Source organism: Sus scrofa, chromosome 14 (assembly GCF_000003025.6).
Source record: "Sus scrofa isolate TJ Tabasco breed Duroc chromosome 14, Sscrofa11.1, whole genome shotgun sequence".
NCBI classification, from domain to species: domain Eukaryota; kingdom Metazoa; phylum Chordata; class Mammalia; order Artiodactyla; family Suidae; genus Sus; species Sus scrofa.
In genome coordinates, this window is record NC_010456.5 from 80465386 (window position 1) to 80481668 (window position 16283).

The 16283-nt window shown below is 44.6% G+C and overlaps 2 protein-coding genes across 8 annotated transcripts in view; one reads left to right on the plus strand and one right to left on the minus strand.

The window, feature by feature from the left end:
• The window catches only part of POLR3A (RNA polymerase III subunit A), a 61598-nt gene extending 55243 nt beyond the window's left edge, over positions 1–6355 (minus strand). Inside the window, exons 1-5 of one of the 2 annotated variants that reach the window (XM_001929360.6) lie at positions 6133–6355; positions 2346–2481; positions 1941–2078; positions 1057–1228; positions 771–925 (exon numbers count right to left, since the gene is read on the minus strand). In XM_001929360.6, coding sequence (XP_001929395.1) covers positions 771–925; positions 1057–1228; positions 1941–2078; positions 2346–2481; positions 6133–6176 — 645 coding nt within the window. In that variant the 5' untranslated portion in view covers positions 6177–6355. The remainder of the gene's footprint in view (positions 1–770; positions 926–1056; positions 1229–1940; positions 2079–2345; positions 2482–6132) is intronic. The other variant, XM_013983365.2, reaches the window with a different exon arrangement.
• On the plus strand, positions 8482–15433 carry RPS24 (ribosomal protein S24). Of its 6 annotated transcripts, XM_003359247.4 has the most exons (8): positions 8491–8590; positions 10455–10520; positions 10611–10820; positions 12238–12348; positions 12476–12478; positions 12981–12998; positions 14942–14963; positions 15345–15432. In XM_003359247.4, exons 1-6 carry the CDS (start codon positions 8588–8590, stop codon positions 12984–12986), a joined length of 399 nt encoding a protein of 132 aa, XP_003359295.1. In that variant the 5' UTR covers positions 8491–8587; the 3' UTR covers positions 12987–12998; positions 14942–14963; positions 15345–15432. The 6 variants fall into 6 exon arrangements, 5 of the variants coding, with proteins under 5 accessions (XP_003359295.1, XP_005671187.1, XP_005671186.1 ...); XM_005671130.3 differs by lacking the exon at positions 12476–12478; XM_001929385.6 differs by lacking the exon at positions 12981–12998 and having other exon boundaries at positions 8492–8590.

Sequence of the window (16283 nt, forward strand, 5' to 3'; positions counted from 1 at the left end):
TCAGAAGGAGCCTGGGTGCTGCCACCTGGACATGCCGAGCTCACTGCCCTGGACTCTCTAAACGTTACTCAAGTTTAAGGACAAAAACAAACCGCACTTCCCCTAACAGTCTTCCCAAACCAAGTCCAAAGTGACATCTTCCTCCTGACTTCCCACTGAACTTCCTGTCCTCGCCACTCCTGTGACAGGTGCCACTGTGTCCCTGGTATTAGTTATCTTTTTATAGACTGATGGCCTCTGACACACCTAAACCATGAGATCCTTGAGCAAAGACCCACTGTCTTGCAGTTCCTGACGCTCCCCACAAGCCTGATAGTTAAACACTCGCAAGCCACTCAACTAATTTGTTTACTTTTTATGTACGATCAACTCCAGAAGGTACCAGGTGAATCAAGTACTAATCAAATTGAAAGTACGGCAGAACAAGGGACTTCATACAATTCTACTCGTTAAGGTTGCTCCAGGTAAAGTTAATTACCTACAAATTCTTCTAACTCATCAACCACGTGATGTTCAGGACTTCTCACTGTGCTCTGTAGAGCCGTAGCTCTACTATCTTTTACCATGAAAGTGCAACACGTGTTACCTGTACGACTAAAAATGTGTTGGTTATGAGGCCAGGCCCTATTACTGTTGATGAATGCCTGTCATGTGGAGTATTCCCAGAGAACTAGAGTGGCTTCTCGTTTTGGAGGAAGGTGGGTGCACCAAGGGGGAGGGGAGGCGGAGGATGTGTAACGTGGAGGGAGGCAGGCAGAGGGTAGACTCACCTGCGCCCTTCCCAGCAGAGGCTCTACTTCTTTGTTATGCTCGATGGCGGTTTCGAAGGACTGAAGGAAATTTGACACGATGGGATCCACCACTTTCTTGTTGGTCTTGTATTTCTCGTGGATGATCTTTAGTAATCCACACTTCTTTACAGTACCTGTAAGAGTTAATTTATTCACATGGTTGGAAAAATCAGGTTCTTGGTTATGCTGACCTGAGGCTGTGGTCTGGGAAATGCAATTATGGAAACTGCTATTGTCATGGGAGACCAGCCGGAGTCCTGCTCACCGTTGAAGGCGCCACAGTGATGGCACGTGTTCTTCTTCCGGCACTTATCAGAGATTTTCTTCTTTAGCCCCCGCTTCTGGAGGTAGGTCAGGCCAGGCCTCTTTAGATAATCCAGAAACTGCTTCCTCTCCTCCTGGGACAGCATGATGTGGCAGCAGGTTTTACAGATCATCTTTTAAAAATGAAACAAAACAGATAAAAGGGTAAGAGACAATGAAAAAGTCTTTTCCTTTTAAAATGCCACCCCACCCTTTGCCTAGGACACTAAACCCTATGCATACATCTACACGTAGATAGGCTGGGAGGCAGCCTGTGTTCACCAGAAGGCTGGCTGGAATCACAGCCAGCTGGCAGGGTTGTTTTTGTTTTTGCTTTTTAGGGCCGCCTCTGCAGCATATGGAAGTTCTCAGGTTAGGGGCTGAACTGAAGCTACAGCTGCCAGCCTATGCCACAGCCATAGCAACACAGGAATTTAGCTGTGTCTTCGACCTACACCACAGCTCATGGGAACCCCAGATCCTTAGCCCACTGAGTGAGGCCAGGGATTGAATCTGCATCCTCATGGATAGGAGTCAGGTTTGTTAAACACTGAGCCACAATGGGAACTCCCTGGTAGGGTTTTTGTTAACTATATTTTATCTTTTGTGATGTTCTATATTGCTTGAATTATTAATATTTTTTATAATCCTTATCTACCACCTACTCAAGTCAAGGAAAAAGAAACTTTAAGCAATTTAACTTATTGCAATGACATATTGTGTGTTTAGTATAAAAACGGCCTCTACATGTATCCCCCACCACTCACAATTCTTACACTCACTCTAATGTCCCTAGATCATTAACTCCCAAGTTTATGCCCTGGAAATAAACATATACATGCCTACCTGTAAGATGCCTATAACTGCACGGAAGTACCCCACGTGAAAGCATGGCAGTTCCAGGTCAATGTACCCATAGTGGCCCAGACAGTCAGCCAAGTTCTTCCCACAGGTTTCACAAGGACGATCCTTCTCACTCGTGCCCTGTGGTGAAAAACACTCAATAATTAATGGAGACCAGTGAACAGGAAAGTGGGACCAGAGCTCACAGGTGGTCAGGGGACTCAGTGTCAGAATCACCTGGGAAGCTGCAGAGTATTCACGTCCATCTGACCAAAGAAAGATGGAGTCCCTGAGATGTGCAGGTGAACGGGGGAGAGAGAAGGAAGCCCTTGCTTCTTCCTAGCTGGTGAGCCACCTGTTTCATCAGCAAGTCAAAACCCAGGGAAACAGGGAGGGCAGGGGTCTTACCATCCTGTGGTCAAGCACCCCGTACAGCAGGGGGGAGTGGTTATTGTCCTGGCTGTATAGGTTCTTACTCACAACCTGGATGTGCGCCTGCTGGCGCATCTCCTCAGCTGACTTCATTCCAAAACAGATGTGGCTTCTAGAAGGGAAAGTGAGAGAACTGTTACATCAAAACTACTTACCAAAAATGGCGATTATGGGAGTTCCTGTCGTGGCTCAGTGGTTAACAAATCAGACTAGGAACCATGAGGTTATGGGTTTGATCCCTGGCCTTGCTCAGTGGGTTAAGGATCCGGCATTGCCATGAGCTGTGGTTGTAGGCTGCAGAGGCGGCTCGGATCCCGCGTTGCTGTGGCTCTGGTGTAGACCGGCGGCTACAGCTCTGATTCAACCCCTAGCCTGGGAACCTCCATATGCCGTGGGAATGGCCCTAAAAAGCCAAAAAAAAAAAAGACAAGAACAAAAATGGCGATTATACACATGACTTGCCATAAGCAACCGTGTTCTTCCAACTCCTTACAGTCTCTGCTCCCTCATTATTAAACATCCCTTCGCCCTGCTGAATTGTTCCCACTTTCACTGTCTAATGAATGATGCTCACCACTCGTGTCTACCTGCTTGCTGTTAAATCCAGTAAGACTTTCTCATTTTACCTCCCTGTAGCATTGATGGCACACCCCTCACCCCCACCACAGCCCCACCTTGAAAGTTTTTTCCTCATGGCTTTATTAACACTGTATATGCCCTGAGTTTTTCACCCCTCTGGTTTTTCCTCCCCCCCCTTTTTTTTTTCTTTTTAGGGCCATATCTGAGGCATATGGACGTTCCCAGACTAGGAGTCAAATCAGAGCTACAGCTGCCAGCCACAGCCACTTCGAATCCAAGCTTCCTCTGCGACCTACACCACAGTTCACGGCAATGCTGGATCATTAACCCACTGAGTGAGGCCAAGGATCAAACTGAACCTGCATCCTCATGGATCCTAGTCGGGTTCATTAACCACTGAGCCACGAAGGGAACTCCCTGGTTGTTCCTCCTTAAGTCTCTTTTGTGCTCTCTTTTACTGCCCTCCCTTAAATTTTGGCTTCTCTCCCTACCTAGAGCTACAGCCTTCATCCTCTTCTCATTCTACATGTCCCTCCTGAGTGATGTTGGGTTCATCTCTACCTGTAGGCCAGCTACTTCCTTCCAGCTGGAGACACTTCTGACACTTATACAGGTACCTCAAACTCAAAATATCTAAAATAGAACCTGGAGTTCCCATCGTGGTGCAGCAGAAATGAATCCAACTAGGAACCATGAGGTTGCCAATTCAACTCCTGGCCTCACTCAGTGGGTTAAGGATCTGATGTTGCCGTGAGCTGTGGTGTACATTGCAGACTCGACTCAGATCCTGGGTTGCTGTGGCTGTGGTGTAGGCCAGCAGCTGTAGCTCTGATTAGACCCCTAGCCTGGGAACTTCCATATGCCTTGGGTGTGGCCCTGAAAAGCAAAAAACAAAACAAAACAAAACAAAAACAAAAACAAAAAACCCCAAATAAAATAAAATAGAACCTAGCACTTGTTCTCCCAAATCAGTTCCTTTGTTAATTTTCCTACCAAACTGGGGGTTTACTATGCACCAGGAGCCCTCCTGAGGGCTGAGGACACAGATTAGATAAGACAGATGAGGTCCCTGCCAACATGGAGCTCAATTTCAGGGATGGCAAGACAGAATAAACAAATAGACATCTAAAAATGAACACATGCAAGTAACAAAAATGATGTTTAGAGGTAGAGGGAGCTGAATTCTGAATAAGAGGGAGCCCAGCCATAATATGATCAAGAAGTCGAGCATTCTAGGTAGAGAATTACTAGGGCAAGGGTTCTAAGGCCAGAACAAGCTTGGCATTTTCAAGGACCCAAACGAATCCAGAATACTAGAGCAAAGAAAGCTAATGGTGGAGTTCCCGTCGTGGCGCAGTGGTTAACGAATCCGACTAGGAACCATGAGGTTGCGGGTTCGGTCCCTGCCCTTGCTCAGTGGGTTAACGATCCGGCATTGCCGTGAGCTGTGGTGTAGGTTGCAGACGCGGCTCGGATCCCAAGTTGCTGTGGCTCTGGCATAGGCTGGCAGCTACAGCTCCGATTCAACCCCTAGCCTGGGAACCTCCATATGCCGCAGGAGCGGCCCAAGAAATAGCAACAATAACAACAACAAAAAAGACAAAAGACCAAAAAAAAAAAAAAAAAAAAAAAGAAAGCTAATGGTACAAGATGAAGTCAGTGAGGTATGCAAGGGCCAGGTCAGGGGGGGCTTGGGAATTTTGGTCGGGAATTCAAATGTTACTACAAGGGAAAGCTGCTGGATGATTTCAGGCTGAAGTATCAGGGATCTAATCCGCATCGCCCCACTCCTCCTTTTTGGCTGCACACACAGCACGTGGAAGTTCCTGGGCCAGGGATCAAAAACCCGCCCCACAATAGCAACCAGAGCCTCAGCAGTTGACAGCTGGGTCCTTAACCTGCTAAGCCATAGAGCAACTCCTAAATCTGTATTTTAACAGAGTCACTTGGGCTGCTTGGTGAGAACAGATATATCTGAATTTGGGCAGGCGCTGGGGTGGATATGGAGGGACGACTTGGGAGAATTCATCCTGCTAAGAAACACTTCTCCCTTTCAGTAAATGGCAACCTACACTTAGCTGCCTAATCAAGAAACTGTGCCAATTTCATTTCTCCCTCACCCATCCCTACCAATCCTGTCAATTTTACACGCTAATCCCCTCGGAACTCCATTGACCCTACCACCCTAGAACAGCCCATCATCATCTTTTGCCTGGGTCCCTGCAGTGGCCTCCAATGCCTTCCTCTTTAACTCAAAAGAGATCTTCCAGAAGGAGAACTGTTTTCAAGACATTTCAACCAAATCCTCTCAAAAATGATTCATTGCCTTCAAGAACACTCTGGAACATGGCTTCACATCTCCTGCTTCTTTTCATCACTACCCTTTCTCCCTCAATTATGTTCTTTGAAGGCTGTTTGGTCTGCTTTCTTCTGCCTGAGCCCCTTTTCTGATTAGTGCTTCCAGAACCCCCATGCCTGCTCTTGTCCTTGCACTCGTCTGACCTCACGTTGACTTAGCTACCTTTTCCAACTAGACTAGGCAATAAGGCCTTACTCATATCTTATCTCTACCGTCTATTACTAGGCCCAGCATACAGTATCTTCCTCATTAAGTGTTTGCTGCAAGAATGATTGATTTACTTCTTTGGAGCTGGAAGTTCTAAAGAAAGGCCATGGCATAATAAATTAGCTCCGAAGACAGCCCAAAAGAGTAGCCTCATTTCCGAGACTGCTATCCATCTGTCTGTGGTACTGTTTTCTAGCTGGCAACTCCACCCTTTTGGTCAGCAATTACTACGGTGTCATGTGTCATGTGCAGCAAAATCAGTCCCTGCCCCAGACTGCTCCCCACGCTGCAACGACGAAAGATTCGCTGAAAGGGGTCGTTTGACCTCGAGAGAACTCGAGCTTCGGTCCGTGGTGCACACACCACATCCCACTCCTCAGCCCAAGCCCAAGGGACCACTCCCGGTCTGCGGTCCGCCAAGTGTTGCAATGCCCTGTAACGATCAATATTCACTGATCCGCCTTGATACTCCAGAGCTGTGCCCACATCATTCACTGATTTCTAGTCCTTCCCTCCCAATTAACCCTCACCACTGAACCTTCGAGACCCAAGACCCCTGACCTCGGGTCCCTCTGGCCCTAATTTCTCCGTCCTTTGAGGGTTTTTGCTCCATCTTACATTTTCTTGGCCACATCCGTCTCTCTGAACTGCTCCTTCACCATGGTGACGGCTGCCGAGGCTCCCTCCTCGAGACTCCGTGAAGCTAGGTTAGAAATACAACGCTCCTCGCCCAGCCGGGGCTACTTTTTGACCGGTTGCTAACACATCCGCTGTATTCTTACGGCCACCGTAGAGCGCCCCACGTGTCCGCCTCCACTTCCTCTACTAGCTTCTGTTTGTCAAGAGAGGCTTCGGACTGGCTGCTTTTTACCTGCTCCCTACACTGCCACCTGGCGGGAACGTCTTGAAAGTGCCCCGAGACCTTCACTGTATTTTCTAAACCCCCTTTCTGGTCCATTTCTCCGGATCATTAACACCTGCAAAGAAACTACAAGATCTTGCCTCAAAACTTTTAGATAACCAGAGAGCCAAAAAATACATACAATGGAACGTCTTATCATCTTACAAACACCAATACCATCTTAATTAAGAGTCTCTATTTAAAGGAAGGTGGAGGCTAAAATGAACAGACCACGGAACAGATGGCTTCTAGACAATCAACAAAGGAAATAAAGAGGGCAGAAAACATGACCACACATGCACCTCCAGTGCACAGAGTTATTTTGAAAAAGAAGAAAAATTAAACCTATATTATTGGTTACAAAAGCAGAAGTAGAAAATCTGTGAGTTTAGTGTGAAAAATGAGCAATGGTGGGCTAGGGAAATAAGATGAAGGGAAAACAGGAGTGAAGATTATTCATGTGTTGAGGAAACAAACTTCTTGCCTCCAGTATGTGACACTCTGTGGGAGGTGATCCTAGTGTGACATCTTAGTGCAAGAGACTAGCAAGAAAACCATTCACTGTAGGACTCAATGCTGCAGAACCTGAAACTTGTATTTGTGAGAAACTCTGAACAGAACCCAATTAAGTGGTTCGACACCTTTGAATTTAAAAAATTTTTAATTAAATTTTTTTTTATTTTTTATTTTTCAGCCATGCCTCTGGCATGCAGAAGTTCCTGGACCAGGGATGGTACCCATGTCACACCAGTGACTCCAGTCACAGCAGTGAAAACACTGGATCCTTAACCTGCTTAGCCAGCAAGGAAATCATCAACACCTTTGCATTTTAAGGATGTTGTCTTTAGACTTTCTGGATCCCCACTAGCAAAACACAAAGGTCAAAGACAAAAGGCAAAGCCAACTAGACTTCCCTAATCTGTTTCAGCAGTTAATTGCTTAATATGTGTTTGAAGTAATGTTGACAACACTATACCAAGGAGATTTGATGAGTGACTTTCATTATCTAGAAGTTAAAAGCAAAAGTTCTGGAAACACAGGGTCCATAGCTGTCTGGGCACTACTGCTTCAAAGTTGTGTATTCTTGGCAAAGTTACTTAGCTTCATTGTATCTTAGTTTTCCCATTTATAAAAGGGACAAGTAATATGTACCCTAATTCTTAAGAGTTGGTGGGAAGATTAAATGGCAAAATGAAGGTGAAAGTAACTAAACTGTAACAGACATAGAGCCATCACTCAAAGAATATTACTCCGAAGAATATAGCAAAGCTACTTCAAAGCCTACACCATGATCTGTTGGTCGGTCTCTCTCTCAAACTGCAGGCTTATGTTTTTTCTTGTTACACGTGTCTTGTAAACAACACTTTTCTGGATCAAGCAGATACTTATTAAAAGCTCACTTTTTGTAGGGACTAAGGTTTTCTGAAAAAAGGCAAATTAGAGTTCTTTATATTTAGTTAGAAAAGCACTAGATAAGTTCAGAAAAATAACAGCAGTAATATTGTGTACTGGTTTTCGCAGTTTCCCTAGCAGTTAAACGAAGAGGTTGTTCGAGAGGCCATCCACAGAATGTCTTCCAGCTTTACCAACCTCTAACGCGGGTGGAACTGATTTAAACTTTAATTCAGTTTATCGGAATTTTGTTTGTTTTTGTCTTTTTAGACATATAGGGGTTCCCAGGCTAAGGGTCTAATCGGAGCTGTTGCCGCAGCCAGAGCAACATGGTTCAGAGCCATATCTGCAACTTACACCACAGCTCAGGTCAACACCCTATACTTAACCCACTGAGTGAGGCCAGGGATCCAACCTGCAACCTCATCCTTCCTAGTCGGATTCGTTTCCGCTGGGCCACCAGGGGAACTCCGGTTTACCGGTATCTTAAGCAGAGAAAAATTCAAGATAATGAAGTTGAATCACGTGCTTGCGTAAACCTGGTTTGCCCAAACTGTTCCCCCTTAGGATTGGCCAGTTCACGCTCCAGGGGTGTGGCAAGAGAGAGGATAAAGGCTAGGTCTTAGGTACTTGCAATCAGGCATTGGCGAGGTCGGCCTCGCGGCCCGGCCACGCCCCCACGTCGGAACCGCCCGGGGTCCTTCCGTGAGCTTTGATATGATTGGCCGGCGAAAAGCATCCTTCTTTTTCTCCCTGGTTGCTTGAAGGCCAGCCGCCATCATGGTGAGTCTCCCCGGGCCCGTGGAGTCATCCACCGCGTATCTGAGGCATCCTCCGTCCTGTGGTCCAGCTGTTAGGGCCCCGGCCGCCCGAAGCTGGGTTGCTCTTCCCTGGCCGTGTCTGATGGAGGGCGGTTGCTCAGGGCCCAGGAGCCGCCGGTGGGGAGTCTCCGGCTACACTGTCGACCCTGACGTCCCGGGCTTCAGAGTCCAGGGCATGGGGACTGCGAGAGTAGTTTCTACGTTTGTCGGCTTCGTGGAGCCTCGTGGATTTGGGTGGGGTGGGGTAAGGAGAGACAACACCGCACTTGGGTTAGGCGGTTTGCTGGTGAAGGCAGTCGAGAGTTGAAGAAGATGCCGTCAGCACCCGAGCCAGTTGGGACGAGTGAAACCCTTTCCACGTGTAAGCTAGGAATTCGTTAGCTGAATGAATCCTTTTGTTTCACGTGGGGGAAATTGAGGCCCCGGGAGGAGCACCTGAAGGCTTACCCTATCATGACGAGTTAGTTCCGTCATTCAAAGGTTTAGCACCTGCTTCTAACCCCCTCCATTTTTTCCTTGACCCTTACTTTATTAATACTGTTTTTTGGCCGCCCCGGCAGCACGTGGAAGTTGTCTGGCCAGGGATCGAACCTGTGCCACAGCAGAGACCTTGAGTTGCTGCAGTGACAAAACCAGATCCTTAACCCGCTGGGCCACAAGGGAACTCTTTGACCCTTACTTTAAGATGTTAAAAACTGTTGAAGTGAACTTATTTTGGTGTGGTCTTTCAGACTTACTTGAAGTCTATAATCAGCCTTTGTCTGCCATGAGAGCTCCTCTTCTCTCTCTGACACAATTTTTAAAATCTCGAGTAAGCATGCGGAATGTCCACATTGCTTGGTTACGGGGCCATTAGGAAGGGAGTGCATTTTTTTGGTGGGGTGTAGAGTCACCAAGAAGGGTAGTTTAAGTGTAGATAGTGCAACATCTGTGGCCATGTTAGCTGCTGTGAATGACATTTGTATAGATCACAGCTTTACAGCAGAGAAAGGGTTGTTAACTAGGGGTGATTTTTGCCCCTAAGGAGGCACTCGGCAGATTCTGGAGACAATTTTGGTCACTACCCAGAAGGGTGTTACAGGCATCTGGTGGTTAGAGGTCTAAGTTGCTACCAAACATTCTTAAATGCAGGGAACAGTCCTCACAGCAAAGAACTAGTTGGACCAAAATATTGGTACTTTGGATGTTGGAGAAACCTTGCTCCAGAGTGATTTTTCTATAAAAAAGTGAAGTAAAGTCTTTAAAGATATGGCTGTTGTGCTCCTTTTCTTGCTACCGTTTTTGTTGTAGTGATGACCTGGGAGTTAGGCACTGTGCTAAGTGGGTTAGCAGGAGTTAGGAATTTGTGCCTTTTTTCTTTTGTTGGAGTTTTTCTCCCAAACCCTTGTGGCTACAGCTGAGGAATTGCGTTTAAGGATTTTTTTTTTTTTTTTTTTTCTGTCTTTTTGCCTTTTCTAGGGCTGCTGCCGCAGCATATGGAGGTTCCCAGGCTAGGGGTTGAATCAGAGCTGTAGCCACCGGCCTACACCAGAGCCACAGCAACGCAGGATCTGAGCCGCGTCTGCAACCTATACCACAGCTCATGGCAACGCCGGATCCTTTAACGCACTGACAAGGCCAGGGACCGAACCCCCGAACCCGCAACTTCATGGTTCCTCGTCGGATTCATTAACCACTGCGCCACGACGGGAACTCCAGGATTTAATTTTAATTATCTACATGTGGTTAGTGGCTACTGATTTGGACAGTGCAGTTCTAGATCTTAGAAAATTACTAAGTCAGGAAAAGGTTGAGTAGTTTTATTAATGAGTGTGTTATGTTTTCAGAACGACACAGTCACTATCCGGACCAGGAAGTTCATGACCAACCGACTACTTCAGCGGAAACAAATGGTAGGGAAGGGCACATCAATGTTTGATTGTTACTCACTTTTGAAGATGTATTTCATCATAAAAACAGTAAACTTGATAATATCTTTTTAGGTCATTGATGTCCTTCACCCTGGGAAGGCAACGGTACCTAAGACAGAAATTCGGGAAAAACTAGCCAAAATGTACAAGACTACACCAGATGTCATCTTTGTCTTTGGATTCAGAACCCATTTTGGTGGTGGCAAGACAACCGGCTTTGGCATGATTTATGATTCCTTGGATTATGCAAAGAAAAATGAGCCCAAACACAGGCTTGCAAGAGTAGGTGTCTTCATTGTTCAACAGCTGCCAAAGACATTTTTCAATAACATTGTGTTGTGGGTTCAGTGGAATGAGCAAGAGCAAGCAATCTGCAGAGGGACAACATACAGACCTAAGGACCTTTTAAGTGATTGAGAAAAGGTTCTTTGATAAATGCGCAGATAAAGTTCAGAATGGGATTCTGCAGGATTTGAGGAGGTGGCTTTGAACTGGCTCCTAGAAGAGCACTAAAGTAGAGCCCTTGGAGGCAGGAACTGGAAGTAGGGGTATGAGTTTAGAAAGGTAGGTTGGCACTAAATTAAGTGAAAGCTTTATTACCAAACATCTGAGTTTGGGCTTTGCTCCAGGAGCCATGAAAGATTTTTGATCAATTCCTAGGTGCCAAGGACTGCAGAGTGAACTCTTGGAGGACAGGTTTGAACTGTGACTATCAACTTAGATAGAGGATTTTTTGTTTTTTTTTGCTTTTTAGGGCTGCACCTGTGGCATATGGAAGTTCCCAGGCCAGGGGTCGAATCAGCCTACACCACAGCCACGGTAATGTGGGATCCAAGCCGTGTCTGTGACCTACACCACAGCTCAAGGTAATGCCAGATCCTTAACCCACTAATTGAGGCCAGGGATCTAACTGAAACCACATGGTTTGTTAAACACTGAGCCAGGACGGGAACTGCAGGTTATTTTTTTTCCCAATCATAAATGCTTTAGTATCACAATGATGCAGAGGACATGGAGGGCAAACACAGTTATACTCAGATTTTCAACCACATGAAGGGTCTTCTCCCCTAATCCCCGAGTTGTTCAGAAGTCAACTATATGGTGGTAGACTGAATTCCCTAGTTTACATACTAAATAGTGAACTAGCAGATGCAGTGTTAGTTTGAAATAGTTCTTGTGTCTCCTTTTACTACTTTTTGCATTGCTATTGGATAAAATCTTGATACTGGGTAGGTCTGTGGGCAGTCACAGTGACATGGTAAATGGATGTTGTACCCTTTAATTGGGCGGTCTGGGAGGCCTGAAGGAGGTAACAGTGAAGCTGAGAGCCTTGTAAAGATTGAGACATTCTTCTAGGCATCAGGAACAGCAATATGCACAAGTGGTGTACATGGCAGGTCTGTAGTTCTTGGGAGAGACTGTCAGCTGTGAGTAATAAATGGAGTTGATGGGAGGCAAGAATGTGGGGACTTAGTGAGCTGTAGGCTTAAGACCATAACAGCCAGTTGTTGAGAGGACACTTCCTGTACCATGCCTCTGTTCATCCTGTCTTAATTTGATGACCCTTCTGCTCTGAGCGCAGGTAGTTCTGAAGCTGCATTTCTTGAGCTCCGATCTGGTCACTTTCCTTCCAGGTTAGTGGGTAATGATGAGTTGATTGCAAGCCACCTGCTTTATGTATTCTTTCTTTCTTTTTCAGCACGGCTTGTATGAGAAGAAAAAGACCTCAAGAAAACAGAGAAAAGAACGCAAGAACAGAATGAAGAAAGTTAGGGGAACTGCAAAGGCCAATGTTGGTGCTGGCAAAAAGGTATAGTTTATCAAAAGAAAATTTAGAAATGTCATTTTTAGGATTTCAGTTTCTAGAAAGTTGGGGTTTTGTTTTCTTAATAACCTTTCTTAATATTTCTTCTTTTCTCACTTCTTCTGGATTACAGAAGGTAACCTGTTCTGAGAAGCCACGTAATGTAGTATCATAAGACCTCCGTAGAGTAGCTTTGCCTACCCCTTGTCGGCTCACAGATGATAGCATACATGGGGCCACATTGGTTCAGTGATCCTGTTGGGTACCTTTCAAACCTATGAGGAAAAGTTTTCATTTTACTGCTAATTGGCAAAGTTTGTTAAAGGGGAGCAGATTTAGGTTCCCAAGATTTATTTTCTTAAAATTGACAACTGGTTTAAGAAGCAGTTGAATCAATGTGGCCCTTGTTTTCCTGGCATGCTGGAGAGGCAGCAGTGTTCTGCGTTGCTTTTCTCCAGTTAGTTAGGACCTAAGTGATTTTAATGATCAGCTTTTTACCAGCTTTGCTAGCTAATTGTAAGTAGTTGAATGGAATTAAGGTGTTGGGTTGTTAAATTAACAAATAATCAAGTGTTCTGTGAACTTTTTTTTTTTTTTTTGCCTTTTCCCTCTACTTTCTTGGAATTCTTGTTCATCAGAAATGAAGTGTCTAGCAGGTACTGAGATTTTGAGCACGGTGTGGGGATGCATCACCTTCACAGAGTTTGCTTTGATGCTTTGCATGTTGGCTTTCAAAAGACAATTACGTAGTGTGGTCTATTAGAAAACCACTGCTATGGTTCAAGATAATACAGTATGAGCAAAGGAGAACAACTTTTAATTAGTTTGTGAAACTCAATGCATGTTAAATTGTGAAGTACCCCAGTGGAGGAAGGTGGGTACCCTACTCACTAGATCCCTCTAAACAGCACTTGGGCAATGCTGTGTTCCCGAGCGTCACATACCCAAGACATGGCTTTAGCTAACACAGGGCTTGGGAACTTCTCTAGTCCAGTCATGAGCAGTCATGGGACTGGTTGATTCTCTGGCAGCTCTGGCGAGAAACTGGTCCAGAAAATCTGGCAATGTCTCTGTCCTGGGAGCACTCAACCAAAGCCGCCATTTACCATATCCTTTACTGTTTCATAGCTATTTTTTTTTAAAAAATAACAACTTTTTCTTTCCCTTTCTTTTTTTGGCTGTCCTGTGGCACTCGTAGTTCCTGGGCCAGGGATCAGATAGGAGCTGCAGTTGCCACCTAACCTCAGCTGCAGCAACCCTGGATCCTTAACACACTGTGCCTGTGTCCCAGTGCTCCCAAGATGCTGCCAATCTCATTGCACCACAGCAGAAACTCCTTCATTGCTTTTTTGGTTACTCGATCTCCATTTCCATCTGATGCCCCCTTTTTTTCCCACTTGAAAAATTTTCAAGATAATTGTATATTCACATCAAAGACTTTTGATAAATACACTTTTCCCACAAGTAATTAAACTTTTCGCATAGTTGAGCAGCCTGAACCAGTAACATGTAAAGTGGGCTGAGAGTGTGACTGGGGCTAGTAGGGTTTTGAAAGAGTGGTAGCACTGCCCTTGTGTGCTCCCTTTCACCCTGACTCCTTGCCAGGCCAGGCAGTAACCCTGGTGTGTTTGCCACAAGCTCTAATCACATTGACCTCCCAATGCCGTGAAGTTAGTGTAATGGACGGACTGCCAGAGGGACTACTTGCTGCTTAGAATCGCTCCCTGTTTGTGAGTCTTAGAAACCTGTTAAGAGAAGTTCCAGTCAATGTTTGTGTTCTGATGTAAATCTGAGGAACATTTTAACGCATTCTTTTCTTCATTCAGCTTTTGAGTCCCATGGGTTAGTGGTGACATGTGCAAAGGGTTAGCTGTGGAGATCTGAGCTATTACTACTTCTGCAAGTTGTATTAGTGCATATCACTAGCACTGCTCTGAAAGGCTGGAAAATGAATGCATAAATGAACTGATGCATTTTTTGGCTCAAAAAAAGTCAGGCATAGTAATATTCCTTTTAATATTCCTTTCAGTTCTTGTTCAGGTGTTGGAATTTTGCCTTTTGGATGCAGTAGAGTTCTAAATTAAGGAATAGTCTCATGTTGGAAGAGCAATTGAAGCATTTTTGCATTAGCTAAGTTCTGCCTCTTTCAGTACTAATTCATGCTACTTTTGTCTTCTACTGTGAACGGTAGCTTTTAAACTGAATTGAGACAAGTTTTTAAAAGACATGTTCATTTAGAGGTCTCCCTTTGTGGTTAAATTAGACTTTAGGATGATTCTCACTCAGGTCTGTTGATGGTGCTAGTGCACCCAGCATGATATTGCTGAGCAGAGCCGAGGGGCTGAAGCTCCTCCATGTATAAGTAGGCAATAGCAGCCTTCTAAGAACCACAGTAATCAGGCAAAATGTTCTCAAAATTGGGAGGAATGAAATCAATGAGTGTATCTAAGGAGTGCTCTTTATACAATTGCAAAGAACAAAACAATCATCACTAAGGTATCTGATTGCATGCAGATTATTTAGGAGTTTGAAAAGGGACTATTAATGAAATGTTTCTTTTCCCTCTTCCTCCTTTCTCCCTTCCCTGCCACTGATTCAGTGAGCTGGAGATTGGACAACAGGTATAATTCAAGCTTTTCATTTAGATTGATAGATTTCCTTGACAGTCATTAAAAAAAAAAGAGCATGTGAACTAGATTTATAAATGTATTTACAAATGATGCTTTCAAGAGTTGTGCCTCTTAAATATTAGTAGCGACATGGTTTCGTTTTCAAAACTTGGAATTAACTTGTTTTTTTGTCTCATTCCTAACTTGAATGTTTGTGAGTTTTATTTCTTAGTGCTTACATTGTGTTATGATCATACAGACTTAACATGGTCTAGGTTACTAATGTTTGTTCTGCATGAGTGTCATTAATTTTGGAGTTTGTTGAAGACTTTGAACTTTAAAGAGTTTTAAAGGCAGTTGCTAACTAAATTTTTCTTTTTCTTTGATTCACAGAAGGAGTAAAGATTCTGCAGTGACTGTGTCTGTGGTGATTGTGCAAAATTTTCATGAGGGGCCCAATAAACTAAGAACTTTTACATGTCTGGTTGTTTGGAATGTGTTTGAAGTTTACTGGGAATGTTGTAACTGCTTAGCAGATTGAGGATGCTGTCCAAATTCACATGTTCTGTTAAGCATTCATTGAAAACTAGGGTATGTTGGGATGGTGTTTGTCCTTTTGAATAGCACAAAGAAGTCAGGGTGTAGAATATTGGCAACATGGGAGCACATAGGGCCAGTCCATTGTGCTCATGTTAATACTTGGCTTTCATTGTAGTTTGTTAGTCTCTGAAAGAGACACTTGAATTCCTTTTTGGTCTTAATAGAATCCTACTTAGTCCTTGTTACTGAAAAAAAAATTGCTGGATAGAAATTAAAGTTACTAGATGGAATTTTTATCATTTATCCTGAAGTAAAAGAGGACCTGTCAAAATCATTTGTGTTGCAGGTATGTGCTTAAGGGATAAATGGGTGATTTATTTTGAGTAGGGACTTGAAAGAGGCTCTAGAGCCATGAATATTTGGGGGTAGTGTTTAACTGCTTGGTAAATGTGATTGCGTATGGCTTTTATGAAGCTAATCTAGTGCTGCTCCCCTCCCCCCATGTTAACTCAGATTGGCTTTTTTAGGCATCAAGGTCGAGATCATGAACTGTGGGTTATTAGTTGTGTAGGGGTTGAGGAGTTGAAAGGGGGTTTTAGGGTTGCTGGTGGGTTGAGGTGCCCTTTGAGAACATAGGAGACATGAATTGAAAGCTGGAATGTTTTGGAGGGGAGAGAAGAGACATTAGTGGCTTATGGGTTTTGATGCCTTTCTTCCCTGAAGTTGGAGTGTGATTGGTTTGTACCTTAGATGGGCGCCTGTAGGCTTCAAGCTTGTAATGGTATTAAGGAC

What these genes read in the sequence shown, in the direction of transcription:
- RPS24 (XM_005671129.3), top strand. An exon ending in TACTTCAGCGGAAACAAATG is followed by an intron (nt 10,521 to 10,610) that starts GTAGGGAAGGGC and finishes ATATCTTTTTAG; the next exon opens with GTCATTGATGTCCTTCACCC. An exon ending in CCAAACACAGGCTTGCAAGA is followed by an intron (nt 10,821 to 12,237) that starts GTAGGTGTCTTC and finishes TTTCTTTTTCAG; the next exon opens with CACGGCTTGTATGAGAAGAA.